Source organism: Zootoca vivipara, chromosome 3 (assembly GCF_965207765.1).
Source record: "Zootoca vivipara chromosome 3, rZooViv2.hap1.1, whole genome shotgun sequence".
Taxonomy (NCBI): domain Eukaryota; kingdom Metazoa; phylum Chordata; class Lepidosauria; order Squamata; family Lacertidae; genus Zootoca; species Zootoca vivipara.
In genome coordinates, this window is record NC_142586.1 from 93699602 (window position 1) to 93719934 (window position 20333).

Sequence of the window (20333 nt, forward strand, 5' to 3'; positions counted from 1 at the left end):
TTTTCAGGTCTTCGGAAGATGAATGTGTAAGATCTTATGCAGATTACTCTGTGAGGCATCCAGTCAAGGTTGTTGTTCCCTGTTTGGGTGCTGAATGAAATGACACGGGCAGAAATATTCAGAAATATAAGCAATTCTGGTCTTGAGCATAGTGTGATTTTAAAAAGCAATTACAAACATGATAGAAATGCATCAGGAATGGCTAAACTTTTGTAAAAAAAATCCACAGTGAATAATGTTATTAGGTGCTGTTAACTGGTATGAAAGCAATTGAAAATTGTACTTGGGAAATCTAGTATTTCAAGGGAGATAACAGTGGCCCTTTTTGATATAAAGTAACAGACCTAACCTTAAAATAAACAATAGAATCATAGAATCCCAGCAATGCAGGTATCTTTTGCCCAACATGGGGCTTGAACCCACAGCCCTGAGATTAAGAGTCTTACGCTCTACTGACTGAGCTGTCCCTAAAGCATATGACAATATGTTTTTTAAAGCATAATTGCGTAATCACCCAACCCAGTATTCTCCCTGCAAAAATGAGACTGTAAAAGCACAAATAATGTGTTCGGTTAAAGTAATGTAGTCAGAGATCTTGAGGAACACAATATCCTTTCACTCTGCCATATTTTACACTTAAAAACAACAACAAAGGAAATGTCTAAACATAAAAGTTTCTTCTTTTGCTTTTCTTTTTGGATAATTCTGATTAATGGAAATGGAAAATGGAAAATAAGAGCAGTTTCAGAATACAGGGAAGGACTGTAGCTCAGTGTTAGAGCATCTGCTTTGGATGCAAAAGGGGGTCAAACCCTGATATTTCCAAGTAAGGCTGAGAGAGACTCCTTGCCTGAAACCCTTGAGATTCACTGCCCGTTGGTGTAGACAATACTGAGCTAGATGGGCACAATTGTGGGCTCAGTTTAAGGCAGCTTCCTATGTTCCTAAGGTATCACGAAAGCACACAAAAACACCTTTATAAGCAAAAGTGCCTTCCTGGGCTTCAGAAGACAAAACCTGGTGTAGAAATTGTGTGGTTGGCCTACCACTTCCCAAACAAAAATTTCCAGACCTGTTTTGCACCTTTCAAACCCAGGCTCAACAATGAACATCATAGTTTTGCCCCTTTGGTAAAGCAATGGGCAATAGGGCACCACTGGGAGACTAAGTTGCCTGGGTTTTCACTTATTTTTCATGAGATCAGAAACAGCACAATTGTAACCCTCATGCTGTCGGAAGGTCCTTGATCCAGTGAAGTATGTTGGCATTTTCACCCCTCCCTTTGCAAGAATCGCATGATCTTTTGTTTTACTTTCATGTCATGAGAAAGGAGGGGGCGGAAGCTGCTCTTTGGTTCTTCCGTCTTTGGTACTAATTTTTTTTCGCTCTTATCTGTGTAGAGATAAGATGGCTGCCTGAGAACTGCTCTTCTCATGCATGTCTGCAGTGATTTGTAGTGTCTGCTTGAAGTATGCTTCAAAACCTCCACAGCTTTGCTTCTGTTTTACTCTGCTGAGTTTTGGTGCTCACAATGAGCAGGTGTGAGTCCACTGCACCAGGACCTGTTCTCCGGGAAAGCTGTGTCTATGTTCCTGTGATCGGAAGGTCGGTGAAGGTGCTCCAGTCGCCTAGCCCATGCACACGCTTAAGACGTGGGCTGAACAGGGCGTACTAACAGCAGAACAGGGATAAAGGTAATGTTTGCTGATTCTTTCTATGTCCCACAGCCCCACCTCACCTCCAGTGAAGTTCTAAAGGGTCCCTCAACCCTTTGGAGTAGACTGTGGGGTGGGGAGTGGGGTCAGGTGACTGCAGTGGGAGGGGGAATCAGCAAAAATCGCTTCCCTCCCTGTCCCACTGCTGAAAGTCTCCACTGGATCAAAAAACTTTCCAACAGCATGAAGGACACCATCCACCTCCCTTATGAACCTATTGTGAAATTTGATCAGGGACTCACAGATTTTAAACTCTGAAGCTTACACAGGCAAACCCCGACTTGCACGAGGGTTGCATTCTGGATTCTCATGTGCATCGGTGGAGCGTGCATAAGCCCACCCCACCCCCTGTTTTGCCCTGCCCTCTTCCAGGTCAGAAAATGGCATGCACATGCTTTGAATGTGCACAAAATGGGAGCTGTCTGTACCTGAACATTTGCCCTATTTTATTTAAAATAATAAGTTGTTTTGTTATCTACATCCAGGCAGAGTAAAGGTAAAAGGTAAAGGGACCCCTGACCATTAGGTCCAGTCGTGACCGACTCTGGGGTTGCGCGCTGATCTCGCATTATTGGCCGAGGGAGCCAGCGTATAGCTTCCAGGTCATGTGGCCAGCATGACAAAGCCGCTTCTGGCAAACCAGAGCAGCACATGGAAACGCCGTTTACCTTCCCCCTATAGCGGTTCCTATTTATCTACTTGCATTTTGATGTGCTTTCGAACTGCTAGGTTGGCAGGAGCTGGGACCAAGCAACGGGAGCTCACCCCTTCACAGGGATTCGAACCGCCGACCTTCTGATCAGCAAGCCCTAGGCTCAGTGGTTTAGCCCACAGCGCCACCTGGGTCCCTTACATCCAGGCAGAAAGTAGGCTCAAATTTGATATGTAGTGCACTTCTTTTGTAAACAATATTGACATGTAAAACAAACAAATAAATGCAAGGAGTGCGTGTGTGTGTTCTTTATATTGTAAGAACTGCACCTGAGAGAGTTATGGTCGATTCTCAAGTACCTTTCCTCATACTGATTCCCGGGACATCTTCTCTGTGCATGCGTACACACTGTGTACCTTATGAGCTTCCCTATTAAAAGAGGGTACTTTTCTAGAAAGCAAACAGTAGTTAGACCACTGTTGGTTCACATAATGCATCTAGCAGGAAGCTAGCTATTGTAGAATTACAAAATACAAGATTAAGCGATACTAGCATATAAAGCAATTGCTTGTTTTCTTTTTGTCTATTGTAGAAACACCCACATAACTCAATTTCTCTTCACTCACTGCTTCTTGCAAAGTAAGTATATTGTACATTATTTAATAATAATAATAATAACGGCAACACACCCGTTCCTATGTAATGCAATACTAAAAACCTGATGCTTATAAAAGATTCAGAAAACCTGGAATATGAAGATAACTGAGTTATAAGAACTTCAGAAGAGGCCTGCTGGGTCACACCGAAAGCCAAATGGTTATGTAGTCCAGCGTCCTGTTTGCAGGACGAATCCTCTCTCTGTCTTCGCAACTTTTATCTTGTCAGTGATCAGTACAATATAGGCGTACAAGGAAAAACAAGGAGGATGTGTCTGGTTCATAGACCGCAGTACAGTCAAAGTTGGATGACACGAGCTTTTAAAAGAGTTTACTATTAATGAAGAGTCTGGACTTATGTAAAAGTGAAGTCTTTACTTCTTCAAAATAAATATCCCTTCTGCTGCTATGCTTCTCTCCTGCTGCAACGCCTTACTCTCTGCATTGATTTCCTTGCTGGTTGAAGGTGTGTTCCCTTCAAACTGTCTTTTTCTTTTGTGTCACTGACTTTCTCCTCCTGCCTTATTTCCTGATTCTCTCACTTAGTTCCCATATTGATGTGACATTTTGTGCCTCGGGGACAAAGCAGACTTAGCCTGCAACTGGTTCTATCTTGTTCTATCACTGGCAATTTAGTGCAGTAACTACATGAGGCTGTGAAGTAGCCTGTAGGTTGGCTGAAGGGACCAATAGCCTTAGGCCCCATCTGCACTATACATCTAAAACAGTCTTGTACCACATTAAACAGCCATGGCTCCCCGCACAGAATCCTGGGAACTGTAGTTTGTTAAGGGTACTGAGTTGTACTCCATTCATCCTACACAACTACAATTCCCAGGGCTCCCTGGGAAGAGGGATTGACTGTTAAACTACTCTGAGAATTGTAGCTCTGTGAGGGTACAAGGGGGAGGGTCTCCTAGAAACTCTCGACACCATTAACAAACTACAGTTCTCAGGATTCTTTGGGAGAAGCCGTGACTATTTAAAGTGGTATGATACTGCCTTAAATGTATATTGCAAATGGGGCCCTATTTAGTATGTTCAAGTTAGGCATATCTAATAGGGGTATGTGTTGGATTCAGATGACTCCTGGATCCCATAGCAAAGTGGGGAGTCTCAGGTAGAGTTTTGGAATTACACAGGTGAAATGGGATCTCCATGACATGGCATGAGTTGAAGCCAGGGCCTCTGAAATGCTTCATGGTACCCCAGCAATAACAACATTAAAAATAAATAAATGCAAGAGTAACACGTATAAGTTTTATTGTCGCATTCAACTCAGTGGGTCTACAAAGTGCTCAGATTTGACAAGGTCATGCTTGTTAATCTGCCTTTCATCTAATGTACCGGTACTTGAAGTTGCTAGCAAAATTGGTAACACATAAAAAGCAGTATTTCTTTAATTTACTTATCCCGGTGTTCTGTTTCACGCTTACGAAGAGAAGAAGAGTTGAAGTACCTTCAGTTTCTCCAGGAACTTGCAGCTGACATTTTGAGGAGAAGCTGCTACCGCAAGGAGTGAGTACTCAATTTTTTTTTCTAATCATTAATTAATTCAAGGGTGGCTAATCTGTGAACTTCCGAATGTTGTTGGATTACAGTCCCAGTCAATCATGGGTTTTCAGAATTCTACACTGTTGTGTATATGTCTGTTGCAGTATAAAAATTCAAAACCCACTAACAACACAGCAGTAATAATAAAACAAGGGCAGACAATGCACTAGAAAAGTGCAGTATAAAAAAAAATGTTGCAAGTTAGGGGCCTAAAAATTAACAGTGCACATATGTTGTCTGGTACTGGGTGAAATGATGAAGAGTTAGACAGAAAAGAAGCTTTACCTTACAGTTGACCTTTTCTTGCCTTTGCTTCTGTAAAGTCATTGATTATGTTCTCAAACGCTACGCTGCACAAACGCTTGCTTCTGCACTCATCAGCACCAAAGTGTTTAGTCTTTCATTCAGCATGCTTGCCATTACTTCATTTTTTTCTTTGTGCCATTTTTGAAAACCACCTTTCGGCACTGAAGATGGTGATGGGCAACCACAAGTAAATTCAGAGGGCAACATCTACATGTAGGAAAGCACTCTCCATTTTGTTATGTCATATAACGTTTAGGGAAGGCAGTGCCAAACACGTTTCACAAGACACTTAAACTGGAAAAAAAATGCTTAAGGAAATGATTTAACAAGGTCTTTCAGGTAACATTCTTGTAAATTTGTAGCAGCACTGAAGATGTTTTCACTCGACATCTCAGTCAAATTGCTGAGGAACCGAAACTTGCCGAGTGCAATTTTGTAGGCACTAATATGTGAACTTCATGCAAGTGAGTAATCTATTAATTGGGTAAAATGATTCTGCTCTGAACTTTTGAGAGCCTTCCAAAACAACTTTATTCTATAATAATAATCATAATATATTATTATTATTATTATTATTATTATTATTATTATTATTAATACCCCGCCCCTCTGGCTGGGTTTCCCCAGCCACTCTGGGCGGCTTCCAACCGAATATTAAAAACAGTACAGCATCAAACATTAAAAACTTCCCTAAACAGGGCCGCCTTCAGTTGTCTTCTAAAAGTAAAATAGTTACTTATTGCCTTGACATCTGCTGGGAGGGCGTTCCACAGGGCGGGTGCCACTACTGAGAAGGCCCTCTGTCTGGTTCCCTGCAACCTCACCTCTCGCAATAAGGGAACCGCCAGAAGGCCCTCGGTGCTGGATCTCAGTGTCCGGGCTGAATGGTGGGGGTGGAGACGCTCCTTCAGGTATACAGGACCGAGGCCGTTTGGGGCTTTAAAGGTCAGTACCAACACTTTGAATTGTGCTCGGAAACGTACTGGGAGCCAGTGTAGATCTCTCAGGACCGGTGTTATGTGGTCCTGGCGGCCACTCCCAGTCACTAGTCTAGCTGCCTCATTCTGGATTAATTGCAGTTTCCGGGTCAACTTCAAAGGTAGCCCCACGTTGCAGTAGTCCAAGCAGGAGATAACCAGAGCATGCACCACTCTGGCGAGACAGTCCACGGGCAGGTAGGGTCTCAGCCTGCATACCAGATGGAGCTGGTAGACAGCTGCCCTGGACACAGAATTAACCTGTGCCTCCATGGACAGCTGTGAGTCCAAAATGACTCCCAGGCTGCGCACCTGGTCCTTCAGGGGCACAGTTACCCCATTCAAGACCAGGGAGTCCTCCACACCTGCCCGCCTCCTGTCCCCCAAAAACAGTGCTTCATGCTTCATCAGACATGGGCTTGTGGAAGTGTTTAGGGTTTTTTTTGCTGTTGAAGACATGATTTCTACTCATGACATCACTAAGGTCAAGTACTTGTTCCTCAAATCTTTGAAAACTTTCACACAAAGCAGCAATGTAGGTGGTAAAATACTCCAGCAAATGGGCTCAAGCACAAATATCTAGCATTTCTTCTTGTAGGCCGACACTTCCAACATGGGATCTTTCAAGGACTGGTTCCCACAGTATAGCCATAAAGGCGACCTCTGGTTTTTCCATATTTTTCACCATTTTGTGTTGCTCAGTTTTTTGTTTTTGTTTTGTTATCCATGCTTTTAATTCATGTATATATTTCTCTACAAAACACTCAAAGCCTACAAAACGCTCTACGATCTCAACAACAGAAGTTAACATAGCGCAAGATGTAAATCAGCTGGTCAAAGTGTGGTACGTCAGGAAAAGAGTCAATAACTATAGAGGAGTACTTGGCAGTAATTATTTCCATGCACAAAGCACCAAGAATTATCCCCACCCCTTAATAAATAAAATGTTTATGTGCAAAGCTCTACACGTGCTGTCTCTGTGATCCTATACACACTTACTCAGCAGTAAATTCCACGGAAGTGAAAGGGACTTGCTTCTGAACTGACATGCGTAGGATTGCTCTGTAGATCATCTTATGCACTACACAAACATAATATGTGAAGAAAACCTTTAAAGTTGTTTCTATGGAGGTGGCCCTTACTTTTTTTCGATAACGTTAAAGTGGGAATCCTAGGGAAGAACCAGGATTTCTCTTTACTGCTTTGAAAAATGGGCCCACATCTATTTTTCTTGTTGCTGTTTTCATCGCTTTATTTTGGCTCTCTTTCATGTCTCTGCTGATGTACATTTTTCATTCTTTTTCTAAGGGCAGTGAGTGATGTGTTTCAGATGCACACTAGAAAGAGAAGGTATGACCTTGATGAGGTGAGCATACACACACACAAAAAAAAACACACTTGTGTCTCTCTGTGTGCGCGTTACCAGCAATGCAGTAGCCCTGCATCTACGTAGATCGAATAACAATGTATACCATTTGGGCTGCTACACTTTTTAATTAAAAAGAGAACACAATTAGATGCCTAATGAATGAACTAACAGTTTCAGAGTGCATTAATAATAATAATAATAATTTTTTATTTGTACCCCGCCCATCTGGCTGAGTCTCCCCAGCCACTCTGGGCGGCTTCCAGTCAGATATCAAAACAATACAACAATAGCACAATTACAAAAGTCACAAACAATACATAAGCCACATCAAAAAATACACAACTGAATAGAAACCAATTTCGACATGAATCAAAATCTAAAACTAAGAATACATCCTTAATACAGTTTAAAATAACATAGGTAAAAAATAACAGGAATTTAAACAAAACAAAACAAAACAAAATGGAGCCCTCTCTGCCCAGCAGCGGCGGCAACAGTCCTTCATAAAGCCCATCAGACCCCGCCCTGGGCCAGGTGGTAAGTGGCAGGACTGGGGCCTTCAGGCGCTGAGCAGGGGAGTCCTCCTGGCTGATAGCAGCAGCAACAGCAGTTCTTATAGGCCTTGGCCCCGCCCTGGGCCAGGTGGTGAGTGGCAGGACTGGGGCCTCCAGGCGGTGAGCAGAGGAGTCCTCCTGGCTGATAGCAGCAGCAACAGCAGTTCTTATAGGCCTTGGCCCCGCCCTGGGCCAGGTGGTGAGTGGCAGGACTGGGGCCTCCAGGCGGTGATTATATGTGATGCAGGCAAAAACAACAACACCAACACCAACCTTAATCCTCCCCTCCCCTTGATGATAAACTGATAATGTAACTTAGCATTTGATGAAGTATGCAGCTGTCCAGGTCCTCATTTAAGTGATGGAAGGCCCTTATTGCCACTACGGCATGCATTTCTCCTGTTTGAAGCAACAGGTAAAGCCAGTGAGGATTTGTAATCCTCCAGTTTTAGAAACGAGTCGGTTAGATGCAGGAGCTGAACTACAAAGCCCTGCCACCAACTTTGAAGTCCGCTTGGCTTCAAAAGGCCTTCCTTGAAACCTGCTCTGATGGTGCAAAGTGCATGTTAAGAGGAACCAGGCAAATACAAGGCAGCACCAGGCGTGGCTGCATCTTCAAATAAAAATACAGTGGTACCTCTACTTACGAATTTAATGCGTTCCAAACGCACATTCGTAAGTAGAAAACATTTGTAAGTTGAATCCCATAGGATTGCATTGGGAGAAATAATTCGTAAGTCGAAGCAACCCTATCTAAAAATTCGTAAGTAGAAAAAATCCAATCTAAACCGCATCCAAGATGGCAGACGGAGCTCCATTCATAAGTAGAAACATTCGTAAGTAGAGTTATTCGTAAGTAGAGGTACCACTGTACAAAATGTTATGGGGGGATTAGGGAGGGACTCTTGTAATCCAAAATGAAAACTTCATAGCACTGTTCACCATAATGCAAATTTCAGCTAATGATGAATTCGTTGGTCCAGTTCACACATCACCAGTGGTTAGATGTGAATGAGCAGTGTGCTGGTGCACAGTTCTCAAAAGTGCTTGTGGTGCCCTTCCCCTGCTCCTGCTGCATGGCAAACAAAGCAATCCCGAGTCCAGCTTGTTTGTTTCCTGAAAGAATCCTCAAATACTAGGTTTATTCATTTGGGGAGAAACAAACTGTGAACCCAGATCTGGATGGTGCAACAAATCCAACTCTTGCTTGTCCATGGGGGAGAGGGCTGCCATATGACTGGATTTTCCCAGACATTACTGGGATTTGAAAGGTGGAAGTGACATCTGGGGGGAATTTCCAGAAGGTGGTGGTTTGTCCTGGATCTTTGGCATGGAAAAATTGTGGCCGTGGGTGTTTGTAAACACACTAGCAGGGGAGGAACACTGCAGGAACTTTTGAGCAGCATGCAGTAGTGGTTGGTTTGGTGGGGCAGAACTGCAGAGTGTCCCCCCTAAGACAGGTGACACTACAGTTTACCGACATGGTGTGGAGCAAGGTGGCTCACTCATAAAAATATTCTGTCTCCCTGCCCCCAAACCCTCTCCTCACAAATGTTTGCAGTTGTTGCCCTCCTACTTATGCTTAGGTAAAGGTAAAGGGGACCCCTGACCATTAGGTCCAGTCGTGACCGACTCTGGGGTTGCGCGCTCATCTCACATTATTGGCCGAGGGAGCCGGCGTATAGCTTCCAGGTCATGTGGCCGGCATGACAAAGCCGCTTCTGGCAAACCAGAGCAGCACACGGAAACGGTGTTTACCTTCCCGCTGTAGTGGTTCCTATTTATCTACTTGCATTTTGACGTGCTTTCGAACTGCTAGATTGGCTTATCTAACATAAATTGATTTCCTGTATAGTCCATTATTGCTTTAAAATGATTCCACAGTCATGGGACACTGGGTAATGACTATTTTCTCAGCTTCTGGAGAATATCAGGCAAGGCCTGCTGAGTTCAGACCAAAGACTTATCTAGTCCAGTTTTCTGTTCTCATAGTGACCAACCACATGCTTTCAGGAAGCCCACAAGGATCTTATTAGGGCTGCTAGAAAATTCCCTACCCTAATCAAATGCCCCAATTCAACACATAGAGGGTGAGTTGGAAAAGGGCATTTTGCCAATTTCTTGGAAGATGAGGTAATTCTGAGAGGATTTGACTTAGGTATGTATGTAGTATGGTGGAGCAGTGGATTCCTTATGATTCCTTGTCTCAGGGGGCAGGGGGAGAGTAATGGAGATTAGGGAGCTGGCCAGCCAGAATGAAAGCTCTGCTGATGGAGCACTGATTAGTTCCCTGCTCCAAAAAGATCCACTATGTTGGTTTTCTACTATGGAGTCCCACATAGATCATATTTCTGGAGGTGGAAAACCGTGGCCACTGGCTGCCCATCAGAAACCACTGCCAGGAGAACTCTTGCAGGTGTCAGCTAAGTGTCCTCCCTTAATGGACATAGAACAAAAGCTGTGTAAGCTAAATATTTAGCCTTCCACTCCCCCTTGAACCATCTTGTAGATTTTCTTTGTGCCAGCCCCAAAATCACTTTCCCATTTCAGGTGTGCCATCACATAGCACCAGCGCTCCAATTTGCCAAAACAAACTGGAATTGTGTGGCATAGGGGTGTGTTTTTCCCCGCAAACCAGGATACAGCTGCAAATTGCACTAGATATACTAAAACCACAGGGCTGTCTCATCTTGTTGTTAAGCTCTAGAGTTCTTCGACAGTGTTCCCTGAAACAAGGGGTTATGTGGGAGTTAACTATGTTCACTATAAAGGACGATTAAGAGGTAATCTAGATAATTGCAAATTAGGCTGTAGAGAGGCTTTGTGTCATTCTAAGTGGAATGGGTAGTTTTGGTGATGGTAGTGTTCAGACATTAGTGTGAGTAACAGTTAGTGGGCTGTAGAAAATCTGTTATAGCACAATCAAGGAAGAACTTTAGGTTATTTTTCTTTGTAGCTAACGGCACTTCAGGAAATGGTTCATCAAAATGAATGGATTTATATTGTCACTGGCTAGGCAGTTCTGAATCCATCCCTCTTGAAGTCAAATCCTGCATGGTATGAAGACATTTTGATAATGATCACACTGATCTGATATTTGAATATGTTGACCTTCAAGTAATACACACAAACATATACAAACACACAAACAGAGGGCCGGCAGAGTGAGGCAGTTGCCTCAGGTGGCAAATTCTGAGGGGTGGAAATTGGCTAGAAATGCATGCCATGTGGTCTACCCTGCATCTTCTAAGCTAGCTTGCTGCCCTCGAGTGCAGTGGAAGACTTTGTTTTAACCACCATGGTTTAAGTAAGATCCAACTCCCAGTTTAGTCAGATTTTGGGCACAAAATGGGGAATGCACCATCCCTGCGAATTCACCTCAGGCAGCAAAATGGCTTGGTCTCCTCCTGGCGAACAGTGAACTAAACTTTGTCTATCTTTACCATGGCAGCCAAAACTTTGTGAGCTGCCATTGCAAACCCTCTGCCCCCAGTGCACCCAAAAATGACTCCTATCCTTTGAGCCATGTCGCAGCAGGATCCTGTCTTTGAAGGCAAGCACCTTTGATCCCAGTGAAACCTATTTCTAACTAAACATGCATGAGTTTTGGACTCTGTGATCCCTTGAGGCACCTCCTGTTTTGCTTTCTTCAGGGTTCACACTCTATCCTAAAAGATCAGCCTCCTCCTATTCCAACTTTCCCCCTTGTTCCTGATGTAGATCTTCACTCACTTCTTCTTCCCTGGTGGGGGAGGCGCCATTTTGTGATTCACCTCAGGTGCCAAAATGTCTTGGGCCGGCCCTACACACAAATACAATTCTTTGACAATATACTGTGAAACTTGGGTGGGTTTTTCCTTCTTTCTTTGTTGTACCAAAGTTGTATATTTGTCAGCGGAAGGACCATAGCTCAGTGATACAGCATCTGAGCTAGATGGACCAATAGTCTGACTTGGTATAAGGAAGCTTCCTATGTTTCTATGTATATACAGTGGTACTTCTGTTTTAAAATGTCTCTGTTGATGAACGTTTCGGAACTTGAATGCCGTAAATGCTTCCCTTTTTTAACGCACCTCGGACGTCAAACTTTCAAGGCGGCTTCCGTATTGAGTTTCCTGTTTTGAGGCTTCCATATTGAGTTTTCGGTTTTCGAACGTTTCAGAACTCAAACGGTCTTCCAGAACGGATTACATTCGAAAATTGAGGTAGCACTGAACATTATAATACCCCTTTGTGTCTCTGTGTGTTTGTAACTACATCTGTTGCGGAAACACACAAAAGGTGAACATTATTGAAACGTTCTTTGAATCCTAGAGAATATTCTGCCCACTCCCCCAAAACTACCTTAAATCCAGACACCAGACACCAAACAACAAACCATAATTTCTTTTTATGACAGGATTTTTAGCACTCCCTTAGAACTTAATCCAATTAATGGGTATTTTAAAAAGATGGTGATGATGAATTAGGATACTTCTACTTCCTTCACAAGCCATGAATGTTCCCTTCCATATATTCTTGTGTTTTACATCTTCAGTTGCCAATATTCATCAATAAATCCACACATTTTTTGTCTAACATCCTCTTATTTGGTTCCACTCTCCCTTGCCCAAGCATATTGTATGTTGTATATTGACAATGTAACCCTATGCATACTTACTCAGAAGTAAGTCCAGCTGTATTCATTAGGCCTTACTCCCAGGTAAGTGTGTTTAGGGTTACAGTCTAAGTTGCTCAGCTTGGACACTGATAATATGTTGAAGTCTACTTTTCATTATCCTCATAAACAGTCACTTACAGAGCAGAATAATGAGCCATTAAAGAACATTTATCACCTGCAGCCTTGGAATCTATGACTTGAACACATTTCAACAGAAGAGGCCATAATATGTATGCGATAAATATTTCTGAGAACTTTACCGAGCCTACCTGGGTAAGTAACGCCAAGAATCCAGCAAAGTGGAAAGAGCCCTTTCCCGCTTTCTCTTTTTAAAAATTAGCCACCAAGATGTATCTGTAAAGTGCACACTACTTTGTGCAATGGATGGTAATAAGCTCAAGAGCTGCAATCCTGGTTTGTTTTCTGTGAGGTCTCTTTCTCAGTAAATTCTTTCTGAGAAAGCTGTGGAGTTAAATGAGAGGGTTGACTCATATTGCTGCTATTTGTGTAATGGCTTTAAACATACACCATCTCAAAAGTCCTCCCTCACCCAAAACTGCACAAAAATTATATATAACTGTCATAACTGAGTAAGGTGAGGGCACAGCAGTTATTTTACGGCTTCTGTGGTCTGATCTCGTGGCTCAGCATTTCTCTCCACAAGAAACAAGCGGAGAAGGGGTTCCACATTTATTCACTATAAAGAAATCCCACTAATGGTTTTTTTTTTTTGCATTGGCTGGGGGTTGGATTTGACGACCTCTGATGAATCTTCCAATTCTGGCATAATCATTTTTTCTGCTGTTATTTAACATGCTTTCTTTTTGAGATTTTAGTTTGATACATTGGATTTGTTTTTAACTCATTATTATATTGATCACCTTGAATAGCTGGGTAGAACAGAAAGGCTGTATTTTAAATGAGTCACTAAAATATTTCAAGTGTTAAGGAAGAGAGATAATAATAATAATAATAATAATAATAATAATAATAATAATAATTTATTATTTATACCCCGCCCATCTGACTGGGTTTCCCCAGCCACTCTGGGCGGCTTCCAACAGAAAAATAAAACACAATAATCTATTAAACGTTAAAAGCCTCCCTGAACAGGGCTGCCTTCAGATGTCTTCTAAAAGTCTGGTAGTTGGTTTCCTCTTTGACATCTGCCACAGGGCAGGCGCCACCACCGAGAAGGCCCTCTGCCTAGTTCCCTGCAACTTGGCTTTTCGCAATGAGGGAACCGCCAGAAGGCCCTCGGTGCTGGACCTCAGTGTCCGGGCAGAATGATGGAGGTGAAGGCGCTCCTTCAAGTATACTGGACCGAGGCCATTTGTAGTTTCAGAGCTAGTTGGGCTATTGATGGTCCAATTTTTATGCTTTCTCGTTTTTCCCCTTTTCCCCCTTAGCAATGTGGCACATTTGGAAATAGGGAAGCAGCTGACTGGGAACAATGGGAGGAAAGGCATGGCTACTTAGGGTGAAGACGTGGGGCTACCTTTGAAGGTGACTCGGAAACTACAACTAATCCAGAATGCAGCAGCTAGACTGTTGACTGGGAGCGGCCACCGAGACCACATAACACCGGTCTTGAAAGATCTACATTGGCTCCCAGTACGTTTCCGAGCACAATTCAAAGTGTTGGTGCTGACCTTTAAAGCCCTAAACGGCCTTGGCCCTGTATACCTTAAGGAGCATCTCCATCCCCGTCATTGAGCCCAGACACTGAGGTCCAGCTCCAAGGGCCTTCTGGTGGTTCCTTCCCTGCGAAAAGTGAGGTTGCAGGGAACCCGCCCTGTGGAACACCCTCCCATCAGATGTCAAGGAAATAAACAACTACCTGACTTTTAGAAGACATCTGATGGCAGCCCTGTTTAGAGAAGTTTTTAATGTTTGATGTTTTATCATGTTTTTAATATTCTGTTGGGAGGCGCCCAGAGTGGCTGGGGAAACGTTTGTAGATGTTTGTAGTCATTTCTACATTTCTCTTCCATGTATTTTAACCAATTACCTATATATACTATTATATTAGTAAGCGTCGTCATTGCAACATCCTAGGAATCCACAGATTAATTATGTGAAGAAGTACTCACAGCAACCCTGTGGAAGGGACTATTAAAGTCCCTAAATGAACCTAGGGTTTCCACAGCAACCAAAGCAAAGTGTCCATTAAAATCCCAAAATAAACCCATTTCCCCCCCTGTCAGACAGTCCAGGCATATTAATATAGCCTAAATGCGGTCCTGAAAGAGAATAATATTTCTGCAGTGCCAGTGAAAAAGAAATAGCTATTTTTTTGTTCCTTGTGCATAAATCTTATTTTATATTATATACACACATAGAATGGATTAGCTCAGCTGGACACAGCTTAACTTCTGAGTCGGAAATGATAGTTACAGCTGAGATTGTCGGTTTTATGTAATGAGTATCTGTTGAACACTGCAAATGTTTTACAACTCACACAGGCACAATATAGCATTGTTTGTTTCTCTGGAAAGGAAGCAGTAAAGTTAGGCTTGCCATATGTCCGGAAAATTCCAGACATGTACAGAAATCGGACTCCTAAAATAGCATCCTGGGGAATTTGTTGAATCTTAAGAGATCTCCGGAATTTCCCGAACGTATGGCAACCCGTTCCCCCCCTGATTCTTTCCGGTTTTTTTTTTTAATTTCCTGGGAAGGCTGCCCCCCAGCAGCAATAGAAGTGACAAAGGGTCACTTCCCTTAGCCGGGGGGGGGGGAGGGCAGAGTGAGGAGGCTGTGGAGGGAGGGAGGCGACAGAGCAGTCTAGCAGCCCCTAGCTGTTGAAAAAGGGACCCCGTGCCAGGGGTGTCCTGCGGAGGCGTGGTGGCGGAAGCAGCAAGAGGGGGGCTGCAGCTGGGCACTCAGGAGCTGCTGGCGCGGCCACCTCGCCCGAGGGGATTGAGGTGGTGCCGTTGGTTCGGCTCACCCATCAGGTACATGGCGGCAAGCACATTCTCATGTTGCCAGGGAGGGCTGCAGCCATTCATGGCCACCGTCCTCTTCCAGCTGCAGCACCGTCAAGGCGGAGATGGGGGCCGGGCAGGGAACAGTGTGTGCATGTGCGCAGGAAAGGCCTGGATAGCGAGGGCAGCAAACTCTGAGGAAGGGGAACATAACCAGCTGTGGTAAGTTCGAGGTTGGGGGGGGGGAAGGTCGCAGCGCCTCACTACACATTTCTGAGGCCTGTTGGGGGTCTGAGCAGCTGGGTGAGGTGTAGTACAGAGGAAAGTAAGGTGGGGGCCGTGTTGGAGAAAGAGGTGCAATAGGGCCTGGCCATTTTCATTGGGGGGGGTCTCCCGGGGGTTTTCACGCTTAAAAAAATGGGGGAGGGAATCCCTTCCTTCCCTGCTCTAAGAAGAAGAATCGGCTCTTGGAGATGCTAGGGCTCAACAACTTTGGGGGTGTCAGGAATTTTACATTTTTTTAAAAATATGGCAATCCCAGTAAAGTAGAACTTAGTGAAGTGTGAAACTAGGCCAACAAACAGCCCATAATTATTGTGCATAATTGTGAGGGTTGGAAATGTAATGTGTTAACCACCAGTGTTGTTCTCAGAGCAAGGCTATTTTGATGTGTGCTGACCTTCCAAATAGATCAATTGTGTTAACTAATTTTAATATTGATTGTGTGTGTGTGTGTGTGTGTGTGTGTGTGTGTGTGTGTGTGTATATATATATATATATATATATATTCAGTCTCCCATACAAAAAATACACCTTCATGCAGCTCATTTCCCTCCCACAATGATGGCCACCAGGATTAGGCAAATTTGTGGAGGACACCAAGGCTATCAGTGGCCAGAAACCATGGTGGCTACGTTCTCCCTCTGCAGTTGCTGGAAGCTGCAGGAAGGGAGACTGCTGGTGCGCTCAGGTCCTCCTTGCAGGCTTATCCACAGGCATCCGACTGGTCAATGAGAACAGGATGCTGGACTAGATAGGCCACTGGTCTGATCCAGCAGGGCTTTTCTTATGCATGCCTTCTCCCCCGCCCTGCTCCACCAAAAGCTTCTTTACTTTTTATCTTTGCTGCTGCTGCAAGCGACAACAGCTGCCACCGTGTTGGCAGCCTAGCTATCATTCTGTATCATTCATACTGCACTGAGCCTAGTGTCCTTCCAGGATGGAGGGTGAGGGGTTTGTGTTTGTCTCCTGCCAGAAAACAATAGCGAACAATATTCAGAGCAGGTCCTGAAAGATTGTCACCTTCTCTAGAAGAAGTGTGAGAGAGTGTGTGAGAAGAAGTGTCGGCTCATGGCTTCCAGGATCGCACCTGAATTGCCTCACGTATGACAATCGACACAAGCGACTTCCATTCAGGGAGATTCTTTGGCCATCTGAATTTGAACAATTGCTTCTGTGACATTAATAAATTTCAGGCCTCCAAGAGTATATAATGGAAACACTTGCAAATGAGGAAACAACCACAATTGTGACAAAAGATGGATTTCTTGTTTCTTTGTTTCTTCCCCATAAATTGTTTCTAAGGGTATCGGATAAAAATTTAGATTGCTGCGTACTGCTCTTGATATTAAATTCAAGAGCCAAGGCTGAGAAAGGACAAGGAAGGACAGGTATTTGCATTATGATTCTTGAATAGCACATTAAGTCAGATATTAAACAACAAAAATGGATCTATAAAATGCAGTGAAATGTGGTGAGGGGGCAGGTAAACTTTCTGATGCCCTCCAGATGTTTTGTTCATTTATTCAAAAGCATTTCTAAAAATCTTTTAAGTATTTAAAAATTTAAAAATAGTTCTAATATTTAAAAGCAGTATGCAAAACTAACATGAATACAATAAAACAATATCATAAAACCGATAAAACAGCATTATAAAGGTAAAGGGACCCCTGACCATTAGGTCCAGTCGTGACCGACTCTGGGGTTGCGGAGCTCATCTCGCATTATTGGCCAAGGGAGCCGGTGTACAGGTTCCAGGTCATGTGGCCAGCATGACAAAGCCGCTTCTGGCGAACCAGAGCAGCACACGGAAATGCCGTTTACCTTCCTGCCGGAGCGGTATCTACTTGCACTTTGACGTGCTTTCGAACTGCTAGGTTGGCAGGAGCTGGGACCGAGCAACGGGAGCTCACCCCGTCGCGGGGATTCGAACCACCGACCTTCTGATCGGCAAGCCCAAGGCTCTGTGGTTTAACACACAGTGCCACCCGCACCCCCAAAACAGCATTATAAAAACATGTAAAAACAATAATTCAGAAATAGCAAGGTCCAATCTTATGGATTGTGGGAAGGCTGGACAAAAAGGTACGTAATCACAAGACATCTAAATCAAGGAACAGATGATTCATATGTGGCAGGGAGAAGGACATTCAATTGTTACCAGTTAATTAAGGGAGGGGAATTGTCTCTATTGCCTTGAACGAGATGGTGGTACTACCACTCTTAAAGAAACTGTCCCTGGACCTATTGGTCTGGACTAATTACTGACCACTCAGGAAAGGGGTTGGAGTGGGCCCTGTTGGGGCAGCTACAGCAATTCATGGATGACATGGATTCTCTAGAACCACTTCAATACATGTTCAAATCAGCCTTGGTTACTTGGATAGATGATAGAGGAATTGCAATCTTGCTCCTGATTCTGGACTGACTCCATAGGATGGGAATTTGGGCACTGTGGTACAGTGGTTCTGGTCTTATCTGGCGGAGTCCCAAGTGATTTTTGTCCTCACAGCGGTTATGCTACACTTCAGATGGAAGGGCAGGATACAAGTGCTCAACGTGATGTTGGGCATTGGTCCCAGAGCCCAGGAGCCAGACTTGGATAAAGCAAAAAGTGTAGGTGTTGGCCTACGTACCTGTTCCAGAATATCTAGAACACTGTTTGACAACTGAAAGCTCTTTGAAATTGCAATGAGGCCCATACAGAATACATTCCTGTTGCCCCGCATTGTTCAGTTACAGGAATGTAACTACAGTACATGTTTGTGTGCAACCCTTTTATAGCCCTAACAACCTTTCTCTTCACCCCCTTCTTTTGTTTTAATTAGGTAAAAATGCGAAGAATTTTTCAAGCCCTGAAGGATGATTTGAACATCTGCCCTCATCTGCCAGATTCTCCCGTCTGTTACACTTGCTTGAAGCACAGGAGAAGCTGTCTAAACACAGCCACCACCTTTTAAGTCTCAAATGGTCTTCTGAAACATTGAACTCAAACAAGCATAACAGACTTTATAATAAGAGAGGAAGGAAATTTACAATGTAGAGAGCCATTCAGAGTACTGTAGACATTAATTAAACTTAACTTGAATAATTGTACTATCTGAAGAAAATTGCGGTTGAATCCTAGATTTCTCCATGCAAACTTTTTAAATATTCTATGTACTAATAGTTAACTCATTCTGACTGTTGGTAACAGCATCATCCATGAACAAAAGGGAGTGGTCAGTAGGCTTGGGGGAACTCTAAAACGCCCTGAGGCCACTGGTCAGCAACTATCCAAACAGCCTCCTTCCATGGATCAACTTGTCAGATGCAGCATTGCAATTTTCTAGATGAAAGCAAAAACAATTCTGATTCAGTCTTTGTGCTAATTTTTCCTGGAATGAATAATGTAGGAACTCATCACTGGCTACTTCCAGACACAATGAATACATCACTCCTTACTTCTCGTCATTGAGTATAATTTTATGTTCTGAAAAGAAGTTGGTTTGAGCAGAGACATGTGAATGAGCTAACAAGGACATAAACTGAAGGACCAGAATTGGAGGCACAAGGAGATGCTGAAAATGAACTGGCTGCATTTTAAAAGTTCATCAGGAGAACTGTACAAAATGAAAAGAAGGATGCAACTGTTTCAGCCAACTTTGGTTAAAACTCAAGCTAAATGCAGCGGTACCTCGCAAGACGAAATTAATTCATTCCACGAGTCGTTTCGTGTTGCAATAATTTCGTCTTGCGATGCACGGTTTCCCATAGGAATGCACTGAAATTTAAATAATGCGTTCCTATAGGCAAAAAAAAGTCAGAACAAAGTCAACCGTCAGCCTGATGGGGACATAAGAACGCGAGAGGAGCATGAGGCTCTGCTGCCCTCCGGGGTTCCTGCAGGTCTGTCCCTGCGGCGTGCTCGCTTCCCCTTCCCCCAGCTCGCCCTCCAGCCTTGCGTCCGGCGCCAACTCACCCAGGAGCAGCCACAGCAGCCACACGGCTGCTCCGGAAAGTTTTACAGCTCTGCTGAGTGCCTCCGTCTCTCGGCCCAAGCCTGGCCCAGGCCCAGACGGCTGTGCGGGCGGGGAGGGGGAAGCAGGAGGAGGGCCAGGGAGAGGCTCCCTCCCTCCTTCCCCAGCAGCCGGACCCTCGCGCCCAACCAGACAGACAGCCTGCCTGCCGTTTATGCGCTCGCTCTCCTGTTCGCACGCAGCCTCTGGAGCGCAGGGTGGTGAGGCTACTTCGTCTTGCGAGGCACGGCCATAGAACAATTCATCCTGCAAGTTGTTTTCGTCTTGCGAGTTTTTGTCTTGCGAGTTTTCCGTTGGGCGAAGCATTCGTCTTGCGAGGTACCACTGTATAATGAAATGGTTGTGATCATTAAAATGAGTTTGGACTTTGAGTAATGTGAGTGAATCGGTGTTTGACACTCCTAGGCGCATTTTGCGACGGAATTTCATTGGCACGAGCAGTTTCTGAGCTCTGGGTGCAGTACTGCTCCTGAGAATTCAGATTAAAACTGCAGAATGCTAGGAAAGGAGGACCATTTTTCTGTCCCCCCCACTTACAGCTATTCTCTGAAGACTGGAGAAGAGACCCCTCTAAAGAATATTAGGGTGGTGGGTGGTGGAAGGACTAGACCAGGCATCCCCAAACTTCGGCCCTCCAGATGTTTTGGAGTACAATTCCCATCATC

The 20333-nt window shown here is 44.0% G+C and overlaps 1 protein-coding gene across 21 annotated transcripts in view; it reads left to right on the forward strand.

Annotated features, from left to right (window-relative positions):
* The window catches only part of LOC118078013 (spermatogenesis-associated protein 7 homolog), a 67079-nt gene extending 47040 nt beyond the window's left edge, over positions 1 to 20039 (forward strand). For 2 of the 21 annotated variants that reach the window (XM_088666688.1, XM_088666694.1), the window contains 5 exons: positions 8 to 71; positions 2960 to 3006; positions 4464 to 4541; positions 7169 to 7226; positions 18478 to 20039. In XM_088666688.1, coding sequence (XP_088522814.1) covers positions 8 to 71; positions 2960 to 3006; positions 4464 to 4541; positions 7169 to 7226; positions 18478 to 18609 — 379 coding nt within the window. In that variant the 3' untranslated portion in view covers positions 18610 to 20039. Of the gene's footprint in view, positions 1 to 7; positions 72 to 2959; positions 3007 to 4463; positions 4546 to 7168; positions 7227 to 11234; positions 11989 to 12573; positions 12717 to 18477 lie in introns of those variants that run through there. The other 19 variants (XR_009557385.2, XR_015949131.1, XR_015949133.1 and 16 more) reach the window with 19 other exon arrangements.
* Positions 20040 to 20333: the final 294 nt, after the last annotated feature.